The sequence below is a fragment of the Phyllostomus discolor genome, chromosome 4 (genome assembly GCF_004126475.2).
Source record: "Phyllostomus discolor isolate MPI-MPIP mPhyDis1 chromosome 4, mPhyDis1.pri.v3, whole genome shotgun sequence".
NCBI lineage: Eukaryota > Metazoa > Chordata > Mammalia > Chiroptera > Phyllostomidae > Phyllostomus > Phyllostomus discolor.
Window position 1 is genome coordinate 168,690,994 of NC_040906.2, and position 20,171 is coordinate 168,711,164.

A 20,171-nucleotide genomic window follows, 5' to 3' on the forward strand; every position below is an offset into this window, starting at 1 on the left:
ATTCCATTTTTGTGGGTTCAACACTCCAGCCAATGATCCTGAAGGTCTATGACATGTGGTAATTGGCAATGAGCTAGTAAGCAAGGTTAGTAGAGCTGCCAACTCAGCACTCTCACCTCATTACAGGTCTGGTGCTCTATGTTATGACCCTTGTAATAATGTTTGTGAAAGGACATAAAACATTTGTTAAAAAAAAGTACAGATAAGAAGGTGCTAGCACTGGAGATAGAAATGAGACTAATAAAATCTAAAAGTAATGATTTATGGCAATTTTTTTGATATATTATCTGCACTTTATGAAATTATGGATTTTCACATTTAATACAATAAAAGCATCCCCAAAACACAAAATATAGGTTAATATGAGACAAAAATATGTAGTTATCCCTATATTTAAGTTCTAATTTTGAGTACCTTGTCTAATTTTACTGGTTTATCTATTTATATCTTTGCTTATGATGCATGAACTCTTAATAAAAGTCTCCTTAAAAACATTCTAAAATTCAAACTTTTCAATATAACACACAGGGTTTCCCCAAACTCACTATCAGTGAAACTTTACTACAATCTTATAACCTAACCATAAAAAATGTATGTTCTTTTTTTTTTTTAATTTAAAGATTTTTATTTATTTATTTTTAGAGAGAAGGGAAGGGATGGAGGAAGAGAAACATTGATATGTGGGAGAAACATCTATCTGTTGCCTCTCTCATGCCCTCAACAGGGACCTGGCTTGCAACCCAGGCATGTGCCCTGACTGGGAATTAAACCAGTGATCTTTTGGTTCACAGGCAGGCACTCAATCCACTGAGCCACACCAGCCAGGGCAAGATGTATGTTCAAAAAGGGCTTGAAATACATATAAACTTGGACTTGAGCTTGAATTAAAAAGTTACTAAATGTACAACTTTTAAAACCAAGGGATCTAGAGAACAGATACAATCCTCGGATTAAGTTGATTTGTTCCCATTTTAGAGAAACGGAGGGACAGTATCACAGGTGTAAAATAATGAGACAAAAAAAATAGCTTGTTGGTCACTTTGCTCTGGACTCATTAGAACTGATGTGGTAAATAATATTCTCTCTTAAACTTAATACCATTTCAACATGATTATAAAAACAACTCTGCTGTATGTGAGAAGAAACCAAGAAGTGCAAAGGAATATATGTGTATGTGTACATGTGTGTGTTTATCAAACAGTCCTGATACTTGTTAAGCTGAATCAAGAGGTAAGGCAAATCACTGTCCACATCACTTCAAAGTCTTGTAAGTCTCATTCTGGGATAACATTCCAATCAGAAAACATTATATTTATCATTACTTAGTGATATTCTTTCTTTTTTCAAAAGGTTGAAAATCCTTTTGTTTTGTTCCCTTGTTGATTTTCTTCATTAGGTTCCACATATAGGTGAGATCATATGGCATTTGTCTTCACTGACTGGCTTATTTCAAAGTCTCCAGTTCCATCCATGCTGTCACAAAAATTAAGAGTTCCTTCTTCTTCTTTTTTTTTTTTTTTACTGCTGCATAGTATTCTGTTGTGTAAATGCACCACATTTACACCACATTTTTTATCCACTCATCTACTGATGGGCACTTAGGCTGTTTCCAGATCTTGGCTATTGTAAGTAAGGCTGCTATGAGCACATGAGCACAGCGTATTCTTTCAAATTGATGTTTACTTAGTGATATTCTTTCTTAATTTTAGATACTAAAAAAAATCCCAAGTAAATCTATAATATGAAAATTCTGTTAAGTACATATTAGGGTCTTAAACTACCTAAATTAAGCTGTAAAAACATATTTTGATAGTCTCTCTTCGATTGATTAATAAATTCACATTTTCCTTTCATGAAATAAAAAATGAAGTCATTTAAACACTTTTTCCAACTTGCATTTTTCATAAAAAAGCATCAGATGACATATGTGCAGTGAAAAGAGGAAAACCATCACCACCCTGTCAATACCCAATTGATCAATAAAAGGATCAAGAAAGTCTGGGCAATGCTTTATGGTATAAAACAGAAATCCCCCTGAGTTCTAGGTAGATAAAGCTATTACTAATAATTTTTATAGGTACTGATTACCTACCCGCTTTATGGTAGGAAAATCTAAATGTTTAGAATATGTTAACTTCCTCAAAATAAATTAATAAAATAATCTCATAAATAATAGGAAATCACAGATTATATTATTCATACTGAATATGTCAACTCGCTTTTCCTCACCAATATTTAGTATTTAGAAATTTAAAGGGTTATTTTTACTAAAAATATTTACTATTTAGGTTTTCAATTGATATTTTATTATGTGATTTTTACTTGACAAGTTACAGGGTATCAATTTAGAATACACAATGAAGATAAATGTTGGAGGGAAGTATAAAAATTTACATTCAGAGACCTTTTATTAATTAAGTGATAATTAGGTATATTGTCATGGTCTCTTTTTAAAATGTATGATTCTGTATAACATACTAATGTTGAAATTTGCTTTTTTGATAAATTTATATATTAAAAACACCAAATACAAGGTTAACATTAAATGATGGTAACCACTAATTTCTGAATACAGCCAGATATATGTAAATAAGTTTTCTTCTTTACAACATTAACTAACCTTGGTATTTCATTTTCTTCCCACCGAAACAAGGTACCAGTAAGAGAATTTCCTGGTAGCCGACCCTTGTAAGATCCAGTTGCATGCAATGAATCACCTGGGAATAGAAAAGTAAAAGGGAAAAATTTTAATTTTAATTTGCATATAATTACTCTTTAAGTAAATAATATATAACCTATATGACTAGTTCCTAAAAAATTCATACATCTGTAGGAATGTATATGCACAGTTGAGAGTAAAGGTTCCAAACTAAGAAGGGAAAGAAATGTTTATGCTACATGCTCATGAGAGAGAAATGGCTGCAAGACTTTCATACTAGAATAAAAGGAATACACTTAAATGGGCTGTTTCAATAGGTATGCTTAAAATCTCATTTTATAAATAAAGATGGATTAAAAATTTTTATAGACTTTAATCCAAATTCCTAGGATATTCTGTATAAGCCTTAATTAAAATTCTAGTGGATATCAGATTCCAGATATCCACTAGACATACAAAACATACTTTAATACTAATCCCTGAAAAAAAAAAAAGAAAGAAAGAAATACACAATGCATTCCAGAAGTAATGGCAGTACAACAGTGAATGGAAACCTGCGGCATATGCAAAAACAATCTGACCAACAGCTGAAAAGGTGACTTGTTTGCTTAATTGTCCCACTTTCAGAAAGTGAGTCCTAGGGTCATGCTTCGGAAGTAGTCTCTAAATTTTAGCAATTTTTCTGTGATCTCTTATGGAAATTTAAATTTTCAGATAAGAGAAAGCTTGAATCCTGACATTATGAAAAATATTAAATTTGCAATCCTTTCCAGCTAAATGTAATACTTTGATTTTATTTGGCTGGCTTGATCACAAAATATTATAATTAGACTAAGATCGGGTATTACCATCTTTGTTATTTCAACGAAACACATATCTTCACAACAGGTAACTAATTCTTCCCTATAGTTTATGTATATTTTAGCGTATTTCCCTTAAAGAACATGGAAACTCATATATACATTACATATAATAAATATATAATTTCTTTTCAACTGTGAATGTCAAAAAATACAATATAAAATGCCTCTGTGGTATTCAGAATATTTACATAAGTACTTCTATATACTTCACCTTAACAAATATAGCAATTAGTAATTTGCATTTCATTTGAAAACTGGTTACATAACTGAATACTGAGACAGAATTATATATGCATATATAATATTAAAATTTCTAACTTTTTCACTTTTGAATTTACCTCAATTTTGAAAGTAAAAATACATTATGTATATATTAACTTGTCTTATAAGATAAAATGTTGTTATGCACATATATATTAATTTGCCATTAAGTTTACTAGCAGTTTAACTGTGATATGTCTGAAATAACATGACAAAATAAAATACAAAAACGGATTCATCTATTCTATGATTTTAGTGTAACCTATTATCTTGCACAAAACAAATAAAACAAAAACCTGAGGGCTATTTAGTATAATGAATTAAGGTATAAATTTTATTTCATCATACTTGCAATTTCCCTGCTTTTAATTTCTCCCAACTAAATTTCATATATTTCTGCCTTCAGATTATAAAAACTTTCCATAGTTAAAAAAAGAGAACCCTTCTAATGATCATTCCAATACTTATCTGGCTTTTATAACTAAAATAAATGGCTCACATATATTTGCTTATTTAAAATTTTTTCATGCTTTTCACCTATTGGAAACAAACTTTTGTGGGGTTTCTATTATAGATATTGAGAAGTTTTAAATTTGTTTCAAAATCCTAAAACCACTGAATTTTTCATTTTAAATGAGTGAATTGTGTGGTATATGAATCATATCTCAATAAAGCTGTTACAAAAAAATTTCAATTGAGATTCTTTTCCTAATAAACTCTAATACCATTTTGTATATTTTATTCTTTATCCATTCAGCAATTATACAATATTAATATATGTTACTTTATAAATCATCATTACATAACCTTGTTTTCATGCTTTAATTTGAATTGAGAAATTAACCTTACTTTTCCTTCTTGCTTTTCGGAACTTGACAGCAGCCAGATTTATTAAATTCATTCCATATAGATTGTAGTCAATGAAGAGCTGCAGGAGGTAGGGAATATGCGCTTCATGAGGCTGAAAAAATTTATTCATTATGGCTCCACTTTGCAAGAGTTCACATATCCTAAATTAGGAAAAAAATTATATAATAAAATTATGTTTCCTAGGAAGTTAAGTGAAATGATTATACTAACAGAGAATAAAACATCATATTGGCATTCAAATTTTAACTTCAATTTACTGGACATTTGTATTTTGTAAGAAATTAAAAGCTTAAATCAAATTATAGAGTAAGCTGCATGCTCTGAAAGTGAGGAAAACCTTAGATGAAGAGTATTTTTTTCCATTTTTAAAAATGTTTGATTTTTAAAGAGAAGAAGGTAGATGGAGGGGGGAATAGAGACGGGGGGGGAGAGGGAGAGCAAAAGACAGAGAGAGAAACATCAATTGTTGGGCTCCTATATGCACCCCACCTGGGGACTAAACCTGCAACCTAGGTATGTGCCCTGACTGGGAATCAAACCCCCAACCCTTTGGTGTACGGGATGGTGCTCCAACCAAATGAGCCACACCAGCCAGGGCAAGAGTATTTTGACTTTTAAACCTAGTTTAATAACTAACTATTGGGTTGACCAAAAAGTCCATATGGTTTTCTCTGTAAAATAAAAGACACATTTTTCATTTTCACCAATAACTCTATTGATTTGAGTAATTTGTGTATGTCGGCTATACCCACTTGGTATAAGCCTGACTGTTCTCAATTAATGTCTTGATTTGATCACTACCAACTTCAAATGGTCCACCAGACCATGGAGCATCGTCTAGAGAGAAATCTCCAGCATGAAACTTTGCAACCCACTTTTGACTCATTCCATTAATCACAGCACCTTCTCTACATGCTGCATAAATCTTTTTTTGCATTTCAGTTGTTTTTACCTTTCTTGAAATAATAAAGCATAATATGCAGAAAATGATTATTTTCCATCTTTGATATTAAAATGGCTACATAAAAATTCACCAATTTTAGTAAGTTTTTTTAAAATGCACACTGACAGGACAGTTGTCACAATATGATCTAACAAAATTATTTTGCATGAAGTTAAAGACAACTAAGCACTACTAGAGCCATCTTATGGAAAAAAAAAATTCAAACTTTTTGGCTAATCCAATATTTTGGAAAAGACAAAATGCCAAAAAGGTTTTTAAAGTAAGATTTTTCTTTTAAAAATTCAGAAAATTTTTTGAAAAGCATAAAGGTGAAATGACCAAATTAGCTAGAGAATGCACAACACTAGTGAGTGAGACGCTATTGTGGAAAAACTAAGATGATGGTAGTTTTAATAAGATTTTAAAAAGTGTTGATTCAGGAGATATACTAGAAATACATAAGTCAGGACTTGATGGCTAACTAGATATGGAGGATAAGGCAGAATATATGTTATGGAGCTGACTATAACACCTAGATTTCTTGCTTAAGCAGCTAGTTGGTGGTGTTGCATTTATTGAAATAGAAAGGAACGGAAGAAAACAGCCTTTTGGGGGGAATTTTTTTTTTGAGTAAAAATAAACTGAGTTTTAGACATACTGGGGTTTAGGTATAATGGGATAAGTCAGGTAGATTTTTAAGAATATATTAAAAATAAATGATAATGGAGATGAAGATAATTTTATTAACACAGCAAAGGCAGGTAAGATATTTTTAAGCAGTATGTATTGGATACTGTATTAAGTGCCTTTAATATTTAATCTCAAGTAATCCTCACTACAAACTGATGGTACTATTATCTCTATTTTAAACAGAGAAACTGAGTCTTAGAACCCCAAGGAACAATCACAAATGTTAAAAAACCAACAAAGTGGCATAGATATAAACTGATCAGGTAAGTAAGAGAAAAACAAGGATAACATTGGGATTATATAAACATTTGGGATTATTTTAAGGTAGTGTAAGAACTGACATGAGGTCAAGGGAAAGGACAAAAAGGTGTTAATTTGATTTAACAACATCAGTGAAAGCAATTTCAGAAGAATGGCTGGGGTGGAAGCCATACTGGAGTCAGCTGAAGAGTGACTGGGAAGTAAGAAATTGGATTCACAAACAATAGATAAATCCTTCAGGGAGAATGGTTATGAGTACCAATGTGTGTGTCATGTGTGGGGAAAGGAGATGAGGAGAAGAGAGGAAGAGAAGGACAAAGAGGGTGGATCTTGAGCTTTGGAGGTGAGGAAGAGAATCACTTTCACCGAAACAGGTAGTGAAAAGGAGAAAATGGATGTGAAAAGAGTTTGAGGGTCTTCGATAGAAAATTAAGAGAGCTTTATTCCAGGGGTTCTGGAACTTTTCGGTTCCAGGAACTCTTTCAACTCTTAAAAATTACTGACAGCACCAAAGAGCTTTTGCTTGTGATTTATATCCACTGATATTTACATCTTAAAAGTTAAAACTGAAAATTTTTAAAGAAACCTATCCACTAATTTAAAAATAATAAACCCATTATGTTAACATTATTTGCTTAAAAAACTGTATTTCCTAAAACAAAAAACAATTTAGTGAGAAAAGAATAATTGTTTTACATGTTTGCAAACTTCTGTTTTAGTAGAAGACAGATTCTCACAACTGCTTCTGCTTAACCTATTATGACATTTTGTCCAGCCTCACATAGATATGCAGTTGGAAAAAGGAAGAATCACTAAGCTTTACAGATTAATATTGATTTTCTTTGATACCATATGGAAAAGGAGTAGACTGATAGTTTCTCAAAAATTAGCAACAATGTGAAATTTGAAACTATACCAACAATTTTGGCATTATGTTACATTAAAATCTACTGATCTATATTACACTTTAAATACTTTTACCCATGTAGGATTTTCTTTTTTTTTAAAATATACTTTATTGATTATGCTATTATAGTTGTTCCATTTCCCCCTTCACTCCCCTCCACCCTGTACCTCCTCTCCCACGCACATTTCCCCCTCTTTAGTTCATGTCCGTGTGTCATACTTATGAGTTCTTTAGCTTCTACATTTCCCGTACTATTCTGGCCCTCCCCCCTGTCTATTTTCAACCTACATTCTATGCTACTTAATCTCTGTACCTTTTCCCCCTCTCTCCTCCTCCCACCCCCCTGTTGCTAACCCTCCATGTGACCTCCATTTCTGTGGTTCTGTTCCTGTTTTAGTTGTTTACTTAGTTTCTTTTGGTTTTGCTTTAGGTGTGATTGTTAATAATTGTGAGTTTGCTGTCCTTTTACTATACATGTCTTTTCTTTATCTTCTTTTCTTAGGTAAGTCCCTTTAGCATTTCATAAAATAAGGGCTTGGTGATGATGAACTCCTTTAGCTTGACCTTATCTGAGAAGCACTTTATCTGCCCTTCCATTCTAAATGAAAGCTTTGCTGGATAGAGCAATCTGGGATGTAGGTCCTTGTCTTTCATGACTTGGAATATTTCTTTCCAGCCCCTTCTTGCCTGTAAGGTCTCTTTGGAGAAATCAGCTGACAGTCTGATGGGAACTCCTTTGTAGGTGACTGTCCCCTTATCTCTTGCTGCTTCTAGGATTCTCTCCTTCGTTTTTACCTTGGCTAATGTAATTATGATGGGCCTTGGTGTGTTTCTTCTTGGGTCCAACTTCTTTGGGGCTCTCTGAGCTTCCTGGATTTCTTGGAAGACTATTTCCTTTGCCAGATTTCCTTTATTATTTGTTCAAATACGTGTTCAATCTGTTGCTTTTCCCCTTCTGGTACTCCTATAATTTGGATGTTGGAACGTTTAAAGATGTCCTGGATGCTCTTAAGCTTCTCCTCGTTTTTTTGAGTTCTTATTTCATCATGCTTTCCTGCTTGGTTGATTCTATCTTCCTTCTGGTCCACTGTATTGTTTTGAGACCCAGTTTCCTTTCCTTCACTATTGGCTCGCCTCCATGTATCTTCCTTCATCTCTTTTATGGTAACCTGCATCTTTGCATCTAATTTGCGCCCAAAATCAACCAATTCCATGAGCTTTCTGATCACCAGTGTTTTGAACTGTGCATCTGATAGATTGGCTATTTCTTGGTCGCTTAAAAGGATGAGTCCTGGGGGACTGATCTGTTCTGTTGGAAACATATCTCTCCCTGTCTCTCCTTTTTTTTTTTCTTTTTCTTCCTGTCTGGTCACTCTTGTTACGGTGTGGGGCGGAGCCTTAGGTGTTCACCGGGGCTGGGCACCCCAGTCGCTAGATTGTGACGTTATATGTGGGGGCGGGGGCGGGGGCGGGGGCAGGGGCGGGGGCAGGGGCGGGAACGGGAGGGAACAATGGCGGCAGTTCCGTTCTCCTGGGATCTCAGTCCCTTCTCTGGGATCCTGGGCTTCGAGCTCTGCCCTGGTCCACAATCGCCGCCTCACTGGGTCCGCCAGCCACAGCTTGTGTACTCAGGGACCACCGCTGCATTCCCATGAGCCCCAATGGCTCTCGCGCTGAGTTCACGCCAATTTTGCGCCAATTTTTCCCCGACCTCCACTGCCGCCGACCCGTGCCCGCCCGGCTCGTCCTCTCCTACCAGTCTGGATGTACGGGTCTACTTCAACTTCTTGGCTGTCCAACTTCCATTCAGATAAATCCTCTGTCAGTTCTGGGTGTTATTCTGGCTGTAAATTGTTGTTGTTCTAATCTTGGTTGTGCGTGGAGGTACTGTGCATCCACCTATTCCTCCATCTTGCCGGAAGTCCCCCCATGTAGGATTTTCTAACATCACACACTGGTCGTTTTGAAAATACAGATCTACTAAGTTAAATAGATCTTCTAAATGTTGATATATGTCATTAAACAACATGAAAATTATTTGTTAGTATCATCTATCTTATAAGAAAAATCTCTCTCTTTTTAAAAACATTTTATTTACTTATTTTTAGAGAGAGGGGAAGGGAGGGAGAAAGAGAGGGAGAGACACATCAATGTGTGGTTGTCTCTCATGCACCCTGAACTGAGGACCTTGTCTGCAACCCAGGTATGTGCCCTGACTGGGAAATGAACCGGTGACCTTTTGGTTCACAGACCGGTGCTCAATCTACTGAACCACACCAGCCAGGGCAAATCTCTTAAGTATGGGAAGCTATTCAGGTTCACAATACTGGACTTCACAATACTGGAAAGAGGTAAACTTGGTACTCAAATCTTCCCACAACCACATCAAAAATACAACTAAACTATAGAACAACCACCATTTAGAACTGCCTGAAATTTAGCTGAATGAAAGTCCTACTACTGAGGATTCAAAGAAGCAGCGGCATTGAGACTGGTAGGAGAGGTGGAGATGCAAAATGGGATGATCATCACCCATGGGATGATCTCACCTGCCACCCAAACATGTGGCAGTTTGAAATAGTGAGAGGTATCTTGACTATGAAAGTCCCCTCTGAGGAGTGAGGGGATCCCAACCCCGCATCAGACTTCCCCAGCCCGGGGTTCCAGTGCCAGGAAGTCCCCATAACTTCTGGGTGTAAAAAAGAGCAGGGACTGGGGCTGAGTGAGACAGAGGGCTTCTGGAGTCCTAGGTAGCTCCTCTTAAAGGGCCCATGCATGGACTTACACAGACTCACTCCTTCTGAGCTCTAGCACTGGGGCAGCACCTTGAAAGGCACCAGAGCCATACATGGAAAAACTGAACTGTCAGTCATCAGAGCGAGAGCTGGGGAGGGGAACAGCTTTCTGCCAGACAAAAGTGCTAGCAGAAGCCATTGTTACTTTTCTGAGACCCCCCTCCCACAGAGCTGACAGGTGGGCACCATATCTAAGTCTCCACCAATCTACCTCACACTGTTTGTCCCACCCTGGTGATTCCTTGAGACCCTGTCCCAACCAACCTGTGGGCCCATCCAAGCCGTTTCCAGTGGCTTTTCCATGTCACTGGCCTCTCTTGCCTCATATTTCCGACTTTCCTAAAATCTTTCAAACAAGCAGCATCTGGTCTCTGCATACCCCTTACTTCTTGCTAAGTGGCCCTGGCACTAGCAGAAGCCCACCTTGATTCACACTTTGACCTCTTCTGGGCACCTTCAAGCCCAACACAAGTAGCAGCCATCTGCACATTGCTCTGTAGCTCATACGAGGTAGCCCCAGGTAGGGCACAGGGAGTGGCTGACTTTGCCCCTCCTAGGAGGCCCCAGAGCCAGTGCACATGGTGAACAGCTTCAGACCATTCCAGACTGCAACATTACCACATCCACCAGCAATGTACTCGAGGTGCGGACTTGGTGAGCACCAAAACCCAACTGAGGCAAGTTCTTCTTTGTAGATTTGACTCCTGTACAGCAGCTCCTTCTCCACTATAGTCACAGCTGGACCTCAAAGCCGATTGGCCTAGGTGGTTAATCCCTCCCAGTGATGCCAACAGCAATCAAGGCTGAACTATAACAGGATGGTGTACACAGCCCACAAAGGGGTACACCTGGAGCGCCTAGCTCAAGTGACTGGCAAGGCTGTGGCACTAGGCCCTACAGGACACCTAGCATACAAGTCCAGGAGACACATCAGCCCTACCTAAAACATAGAAACAAACATTAGGGAAGCAATCAAAATGCGGAGACAAAGAAACAGGTCCCAAATGAAAGAACAGAAGTCTCCAGAATAAGAACTACATCAAAAGTAGACAAAGAAACTACCAGATACAGAGTTCAAAACAGTGGTTATAAGAATGCTCAAGGAACTTGGTGAGGACTTCAAGAGCACGAAATCCATAAAAACCATAAAAAAGAACCAATCAGAAATGAAGGATACAATAACTGAAATGAAAAATAATTTATAGCCAATCAACAGGAACGTAGATTACACTGAGAATCAAATAAGTAATTTGGAATATAAGAAAACAAAAAACACCCAATCAGCATAGAAAAAGAAAAAAATAGGAAAAAAAAATGAAGACAGTATAAGAAGCCTCTGGGACAGCTTCAAGCATACCAACATTCACATCAAGGGGATACTGGATAGAGAAGAGAAAGAGCATGAAATTGAAAACCTATTGGAAAAAATGATAGAAAACTTCCCTTACTTGGTGAAGGAAACAGATATAAGTTCAGGAAGCACAGAGAGTTCCAGACAAGATGAACTCCAAAAGACCCACACCAGGACACATAATAATTAAAATGCAAAATGTTAAATACAAAGAGAGAATCTTAAAAGCAGCAAGAGAAAACCAGTTAGTTACCTACAAGGGAGTTCCCATAAGACTGTCAGCTAATTTCTTAACAGAAACTTCACATGCCAGAAGGTAGTGGCAAGAAATATTCAAAATGATGAAAAGCAAGGACCTACAACCAAGATTACTCTATCCAGCAAAGCTGTCATTTAGGATCAAAGGACACACAAAGAATCTCCCAGACGAGAAAAAGCTAAAGGAGTTCATCACCACTAAACCAGTATAACATGAAATGTTAAAGTGTCTTCTTTAAGAAGAGAGAGAAAAAAAGATATGAACAATTAAGTGGCAATTGAATCTAAAACTCAAAATAAATGAACAAACAGAATAGAAACGAACTCATAGAGAATATTTTGACAGTTGCCAGCTGGGAGAGGGGTTGGGAGATGGGTGAAAAAGGTGAAGGGATTCAGAAGCACAACTTGGTAGTTACAGAATAGTCATGGGACGTAAAGTACAGCATGGAGAATGCAGTCAATAATGTTCTAATAGCTATGCATGGTGTCGGACAGGTATGAGATTTATTGGGATCATCACTTAGTAAGTTATATAATGTCTAATGTACACTAGGGTGTACACCAGAAACTAATATAACATTGCATGTCAACTGTAATTGAAAAATAAAAAATAATTAAAAAATAAAGTTCACAGTACCAATATATATTTCAAAAATTCTAATGCTCTGTTTGGCTTAAAAGGTCAAATTTTATCATTAGCAACAAATACTATGAGTTTTCTTCTTTAAGTGACAGGCTCACTTTGTTCATTTTTGAGATGTCTGTCAAATGGGCAGATCACTGTAACTTTTTTTAGTTATCAGATGTTCTTTCAAGTAAAAATGGTGTTCCATGAACAAAAACAGTGGTTAGCTCAGCTTGTAACTAAAAACAATCATAAAAGTGCTTTTCCCTTGAGATATTCATTCATAACACTTCAGCACACAGAAGATGTGTTTCTTGCCTACTTTCATTTTGTCACATGAAACATTAACATGTATACTCAAGGGTCAAGATTTAATAAAATCAGTAATTTTTACCATATTCTCATAAATGCTCTTAAGTAAAACTGGCTTTTTTTTTCTTTTTTAAATCTGTGAGTGTTCAGTGGTGAAAAATACAACTACTAAGTACAGCTGTTCATCCTTATCCACTTTTGCTTTCCATGGTTTCAGTTATCCAAGGTCAACCATGGTCTGAAAATACTGAAGAAAAATTCCAGAAACAGACGATTCTTAAGTTTCAAATTGCATGCTGTTCTCAGTGGCACAATGAAATCTCTTGTAGTCCTGCTCCATCCTGTCCAGGATGTAAATCATCCCTTTGTCCAGCGTATCCCAGCTGTACATGCTACCTGCCTGTTAGTCACTTGGTAGCCATTTCAGTTATCACACTGACTGCTGTCACACTGCTTGTGATCAAGTAACCCTTATTTTACTTAATAATGGTCCCAAAGTGTAAGAATAGTGATGCTGGCAATTCAGCTATGCCAAAATAAAATGGTAAAGCATATGTAAGTATAGGAAGAAACACAGCATACTATATATATAGGATTTGAAACTATCCCTAGTTTCAAGCATCCATTGGAGGTCTTGGAACATATGTCCTATGAATAAGGGGGAAGGTACTGTAGTTTTATGCCGTTACCCTGATATGGACCAAGGTGCCAGGATTTTAGCCCCCCAACCAGTGAACACAGTGAAAAAGACAAATCACATCTTCGTATCACTATGAAAGTAATTTTGATTGTGTAGATCTCCCCAAAAGCTCTCAGAAATCCCAGTCCACACTTTAACAACCAATGCTCTAGTATGATGGGTTCTGCTTTCTCTATGAGGTAGGAGGCAAAGCTTTAGGATGGACCTAACATTTGAATAAAGAGGGTAGGGAATGATAAGCAGAGGCTTAATTAGAGAAAAGTAGAAGTAAGGCAAGTAAGAGAAGGGCCCAGGTGTAGTTGAGGACCATGAATTTACAGTGGCACCAATCTGTTGTGATTTTTTTTTGTATCCTGCAGTAATGAGAAAATAGAGTTTAGCAGAAAGTAAATAAATAGATTAATTCAGAATTGATGGTTTCACCTGACAGGAAAAGGAGTTGAAAAGGTAAAAGAATAGAATCTAAGATGGAAAGAAAAGAAATTAGTTGCAGGAGAGAGGTACAAAATGTGGAAGTAGTAGAATGGGGCCAAGGAGTTTGAAGGCTAAAAACCAGTAGAGTGGGATAGAGTTAAAAAGATAGAAAAAAGAGACAAAAAAATCTTGCTGGAACCATGAATAGGTTCTAACACTGATAGATGCACAACTCCATACATTTCCTAAAAATCATAAATTATGTGTGTATATATGTTTATTTTGTGACATGTAAATTATTTCAAAAACTTGTTAAAAAAGACATGGAAGATTGTAGTCAGAAACCAAGATGCTTGCATTTAAAATCTCAAAGGTAGGAGAAGTTCTAGGGTGTGGTCAATAGAGTAAGTAGTTTAAGGAGAATGGAAGCAAAAATCATAGGTGATGAACAACTAGAGGAATCAAGAAGCCAGTCCCCAAATGATAAGTATAGTATTCATTCATTTCACAAATAGTTATTCATTAACTACTATGCGCCAGACACTTCTAAAAACTGGGGATTCATCAGTAAACTTTAGCAGAAAAATCTTTGCCCTTGTGGACTTACATTCTAGTGTGATACCAATTTTGTATGGAAATTTAAAAAAGAGGATATGTGCATGTGTGTATGTGTGTATATATATTTGTGTGTGTATATGTGTATATATGTATATATATAAAAATAGAAGAATGTATACAAACTCTTAAAAGTGACTGCCTCTAGGGAAGAGAGTTGTGAGTGAGGGTAAGGTCCAAAAGTTGTACTTTAACATTTTACATATTATATACTATAGTCAATATTTACACAGAACTTATAATATGGCAGCATTGTTCTGAGTGATTTATAGATTTTGATTATCAGAACAATGTGTACCAAAATCAACACTATTTGTAGATAAGAAAGATTAAACAAATTTCCCAAGTTACCCAGCTAGTAAGTAGTAGAGCCAGATTTTCAGTGCAGGTAATCTGGTCTGGGGTATTAACCATTGCACTATGTATTAGTCAAATACCATAACAAATGATTCACATGTAAAGGTATTATTAAAAAATAACATACAAGAGAAAATGTTTTCTTTCACAGAACTCTGTTCTTTTCGTTCATAGCATAAATCATGATTTTAGGTTAGATATTAAGTTACTTGTTTATTATCTGTCTCCCCTGCTAGGCTATAAGATTCCTAAGAACAGAAACCACACAAACTTTGTTCACTGATGTTTACCCAGCAAATACCATAGTACATCAAAAAATGTAGGCATTTTATAAGTATTAAAAATAAATTAATGAATCCATCAATCAATCGGGGAATTTCAGATAGGCACTGTGAGAAGCTGACTATATAATTTAAAGCAAACTTATTGGAAATAGTTTACTAGATATTTGATTGCTATAGTCACAGGAAGAAAAATAGGTTATATTTATACTTCAAGCAGAACTATAGTTTACAGGTTATTTATAAAAGACTTACACAAATTTTGTTCATAGTTCCCCCTTAGCACAACTGGGGATAAAAATGAGAAAAAAGTGACTGATGTTTACTCTTGCCACTGTGTATGCAAAACTGGCTGAGAATCCACAGGGGCTGCTCCATGGATATCAGAAAGTGTGACTGGAGGGGATATGGGATGGAACGCATCACTGCCTATTCTTAAAAACTGTTTTGTTACCTGACGTAACAGAAATGTTTGGGGTAAGGTTGGGGTCAGATAATAAAGAAAACTAACTTTCACTGTTTACCCAGAGAAGGAAATAACCACTGTGATTCAGTGTACTCATGGACTAATTTGGGGAAAACCTCATCTCCTTTATACCTAAATACCTTCTGGGGAAACATCCAATTCGTATCTTATGGAAAGGTTACCTTTGGAACCTAGTTCCTACTGGCAGAGCAGCTCTTCTGAAAAAAACAACACTCAGCACTTACTTCTCCAGGGCTACTTTTACCCTGGGTAGGACGGAAACACCTGTTTTGAACCCTAGAGGATGACTGAAGTCTTCTCTATACCTGCCCTTCCTGCTCTCAATAACACTGGCTTCAGGATGATTGAGAGAATAAGCTATAGGTCTTAAGGGAGACTTAATGAGAAAAGCAAGAAAATCAAATAGAAACAAAACCAACAACAAATCCAGGATATAAAATTTCACTAACTACCTACCAATAAGGAGTCAACAGGATTCTGAGACCTCAGAAGCCCTCCCATTCTGACCTCACTCTCACATATTTTTTCCATTCTTTTGAAACTAAAGAGCTAATTTTTCTCGGTATTGAACATCTGGTCTGGCCAACAGGGCACTCAGATCATACATGGCAGCCATGATGTCTCCTTATCGACTTCCACAACTCTCTAAATCTAAGACAGAAAAGCAGCAGTTAGGAGCTATAAACCAAGGTCCCTTCACCCTTAAAAAATCCAATGCATAGATGTACCTATTATGGTCTCTTTCATTATTAATGCTACAAACTACATAAGATTTTCTTCTAGATTTCTCTTTTTATTATTAAAATACTTAAGTGATAGTTATTCATATTTTTATTTCATTGAACTTTGTACCTTTTCACCATTGCAGGATTATAAAGGTAGATCTTCATAAAGTGTCTTTCCTTCTCATGATAACCATAAAAAGGCCTGGAATAAAAGAAAGAAAATCAAATTATTTTCTTCATTCAGAGATGAAATAATGTAACTTACTGCTCTAATTCAACTCAGCTGACCTAATTCAGTCTTACTTATATTAAATATTACCCCAAACCCTGGCCCCAATACAAAAACTCCAAGATCTTTGCAATTAAAACCTACCACAGGTTAACATGTGAAATATTAAAATATGGTTACTTTTCAAAAAAAAGTTTAAAAATGCCACTTTTAAAAACTAGAGGAAAAAAAGAGCAGCAAATCATAATGATTCTTCAAAAGTGGCACTTTTTATTCTGACCGTGTATGAGACAAAACAGCATGTTCTCCCATTTACCATTTTTTCTGTCAAAAACTAAAAGTTCTTCATCTGCAAAGTCCTTTAACAAACAGCATTTTATCATTTTCCTCAACCATGTTTATTAATTTTGCAAGTTCATTAGGCAGAAAGTTTATCTATTATGTATATGTTTGTGTATAACTATTACACACACACACATTTAAGTTTCAAATGAAGCCTTTGAAAACTGTGTAGACAGGAACTTAGGAGACCGAAAAAACCATGGACTTACTTAAGGACCCTAATTGTGTTGCGGCTGGGTTTTTCACGGAGCATCAACTGGAATGTGACAGGAAGAAACAAAAATCTACATGATAGGGAAACAAGTCCTCAATACAAGACAAAATAAGTTGGACTATCATGTTTCATCATTTCAGGAGGATGTGAAACTATATATGTACATCTGACATACACATGACTCTTTTCAGAGACAATGTAAATAGACACAATATGTGAACAGGTAGGAATCTGTAGACTAAATAAATAGTTGTGTACCTGCTTAGCATGTCTGTAAATAAGTGATTGATTAAATCTTTAGGTGGATATACCCAATCACCTTTCATTTTTTAAAAATATTACTTTCAGCCCTGGCTGACATGGCTCACTGGATTGAGCGGCGACCTGTGAACCAAAAGGTCGCTGGTTCAACTTAGGGTACATGCCTGGGTTATGGGCCAGGTCCCCAGTTGGGGGTGTATGATAGGCAACTGTTTCTCTCTCACACAATGGTGTTTCTCTCCCTCTCTGTCTCCTTCCCTTCCCCTCTCTCTAAAAGTAAATAAAATCTTTAAAATATATATTAACTCATTTTTGGTTTTTGTGATATAACCCTATTTTTAATTGTATTTTATTGATTATGCTACTATAATTGTCCTGATTTTTCCCTCTTTGCCCCTACTCCACCCAGTACCCCCTACTCTGTCAGGCAATCCCCACACTGTTGTTCACATCCATGGGTCATGCATGTAAGTTCTTAGGCTACTCCACTTCCTATACTGTACTTTACATCCCAGTGGCTATTCTGTAACTACCTATTGGTACTTCCTACTCCCCTCACCTCTTTACCCATTTCCCCATAACCCCCTTTGACCTGACAACCATCAAAACACTTTCCATATACATGATTCTGTCTCTGTTCTTGTTTGCTTAATTTGTTTTTTAGGTTCAACTGTTGATAGATTTGTATTTTTTGCCATTTTGTTGTTCATAGTTTTGATCTTCTTTTTCTTAAATAAGTCACTTTAACATTTCATATAATAATGGTTTGGTGATGATGAACTCCTTTAGTTTTTTCTTGTACGGGAAGCTCTTTATCTGCCTTTGATTCTAAATGGTAGCTTTGCTGGGTAGAGCAATCTTGGCTGTAGGACCCTGCCTTTCATGACTTTGAATATTTCTTGCTAATCCCTTCTAGTCTGCAAAGTTTCTTTTTGGAAATCATTTGACAATCTTATGGGAACTTTCCTATAGGTAACTAACTGCTTTTCTCTTACAGCTTTTAAGATTCTATCTTTAACCTTTGGCATTTTAATTATGATGTGTCTTGGAGTGGGCCTCTTTGCATCCATCTTATTTGGGACTCTGTGCTTCCTGGATTGCATGTCTATTTCCTTCACCAAATTAGGGAAATTTTCTTCCATTACTTTTTCAAACAGATTTCCAATTTCTTGCTCTTCTTTTTCTGGTACTCCTATGAGGTGAATGTTGAATCTCTTGAAGTTGTCCCACAGGCTCCTTATACTCTCATTTTTTAAAATTCTTTTTTCTTCTTCTTGTTCTGATTGGTTGTTTTTTGCTTCCTTGTATTCCAAATCATTGATTTGATTATCAGTTCCATCCACTTTACTATTGTTTCTCTGTTTTTTCTTTATTTCAGTTAATGTATTCTTCATTTCTGACTGGATCTTTTTTATGCTGTTCAGGTCCTCACTAAGTTCCTTGAGCATCCCTATAACCAGTGTTTTGAACTCTACTTCTGACAATGATTATCTTCATTTCATTTAGTTTTTTTTTCTGGAGTTTTGATTTGTTCTTTCATTTGGGCCATGTTTCTTTGCCTCCTCATTTTGGTAGCTTCCCTGTGTTTATTTCTATGTATTAAGTAGAGCTGCTTTGATTCTGTGTCCTACTGCAGCCTAATGAAGTTGGTGACCTGTAGGGTCCAGTGGCACAGCCTCCCCTATCACTCAAGCTGGGTACTCAAAGTATCCCTTCCTGTGGGCTGAGTACACCCTCCTCTTGTAGTTGAGCTTTGGTTGTTGCTGGCAGATTAATGAGAGGGATTTACCCAGGCCAGTCAGCTGCAAGGACTGGCTGTGACCACTTACCACCAACCTCTACCCTCCATGGAGGATCACCTGTACAAAGGCAGAGTGGTGGTGCCCTGATGTGGTCTGTAGCTATCCACTGGGTGTGCTGGGGGTGGGGAGTATCAGGCCCCCACCTATGTTTTGCCCAGGGCCACCCTGTCTAAGCTATAAAGCAATCTGAGAAGGCTACTACTTGTGCTACTTGTGTTGGACTGGGAGATTCACAGGCTAAGCCAAGCTGTGAAACTAAACTGGATGCTGCTACTGCTGGGCCTGGGACTCACTGAGGCCAGCTACTGCTTGTTTGATAGGATTTAGGCAGTTGTGAAACGTGAGCCAAGACCAGTCATTCATATGAAAAAGCAGTTTGGGTGGGCCCATAAGTTGGGTGAGACTGAGTCTCTGGGGATCTCCAAGGAGGGTCAAAGACTGCTATCCAGGTTGATGGAGTCTGAGATATGGCACCAGCTTGCTGCCTCTGTGGGTGGAGGGTATAAGAAAGGGACAATGGCCTCTGCTTACCTTGATGCCAGATACTTCGCAGTTTCTCCTGTAATACCGCTGGTGCCTTTCAAGCTGCTACCTTGGTGCTAGAGCTCAGAGGGGGTGAGTCTGAGTAGGTGAGTTCATGTGTAGGTTCTTTAAGAGGAACTGCTTAGGGCTCTAGCAGTTTCTTCCACCAACTTAATCCCCACTGGTTTTTGTGGCCAGAAGTTGTGGGGACTTATCTTCCCAGAACTGGAACCCTGGGCTGGGGGGCCTGGTGTGGGGCTGGGACTCCTGAGATATCCCTCTTGAATTTTTATCCACCACACGTGGGTGAGGGCCCAGCCCATTCTGCATCTAAGCTCCTCCTACCAGTCTGGATAGATATGGTTTCTTTAATTCCATAGTTGTCACACTTCCATTCAACTCTATTTCTTCTTTTTATTTAAAG

General features: G+C 36.8%; 1 protein-coding gene across 6 annotated transcripts in view; it reads right to left on the reverse strand.

The window, feature by feature from the left end:
* Nucleotides 1–20,171, reverse strand: part of REV3L (REV3 like, DNA directed polymerase zeta catalytic subunit) — a 171,622-nt gene that overhangs the window by 98,388 nt on the left and 53,063 nt on the right. For all 6 annotated transcript variants that reach the window (XM_036024574.1, XM_036024575.1, XM_036024573.1 and 3 more), the window contains 3 exons: nt 16,505–16,579; nt 4,633–4,793; nt 2,621–2,717 (listed from right to left, as the gene is read on the reverse strand). In XM_036024574.1, coding sequence (XP_035880467.1) covers nt 2,621–2,717; nt 4,633–4,793; nt 16,505–16,579 — 333 coding nt within the window. The remainder of the gene's footprint in view (nt 1–2,620; nt 2,718–4,632; nt 4,794–16,504; nt 16,580–20,171) is intronic.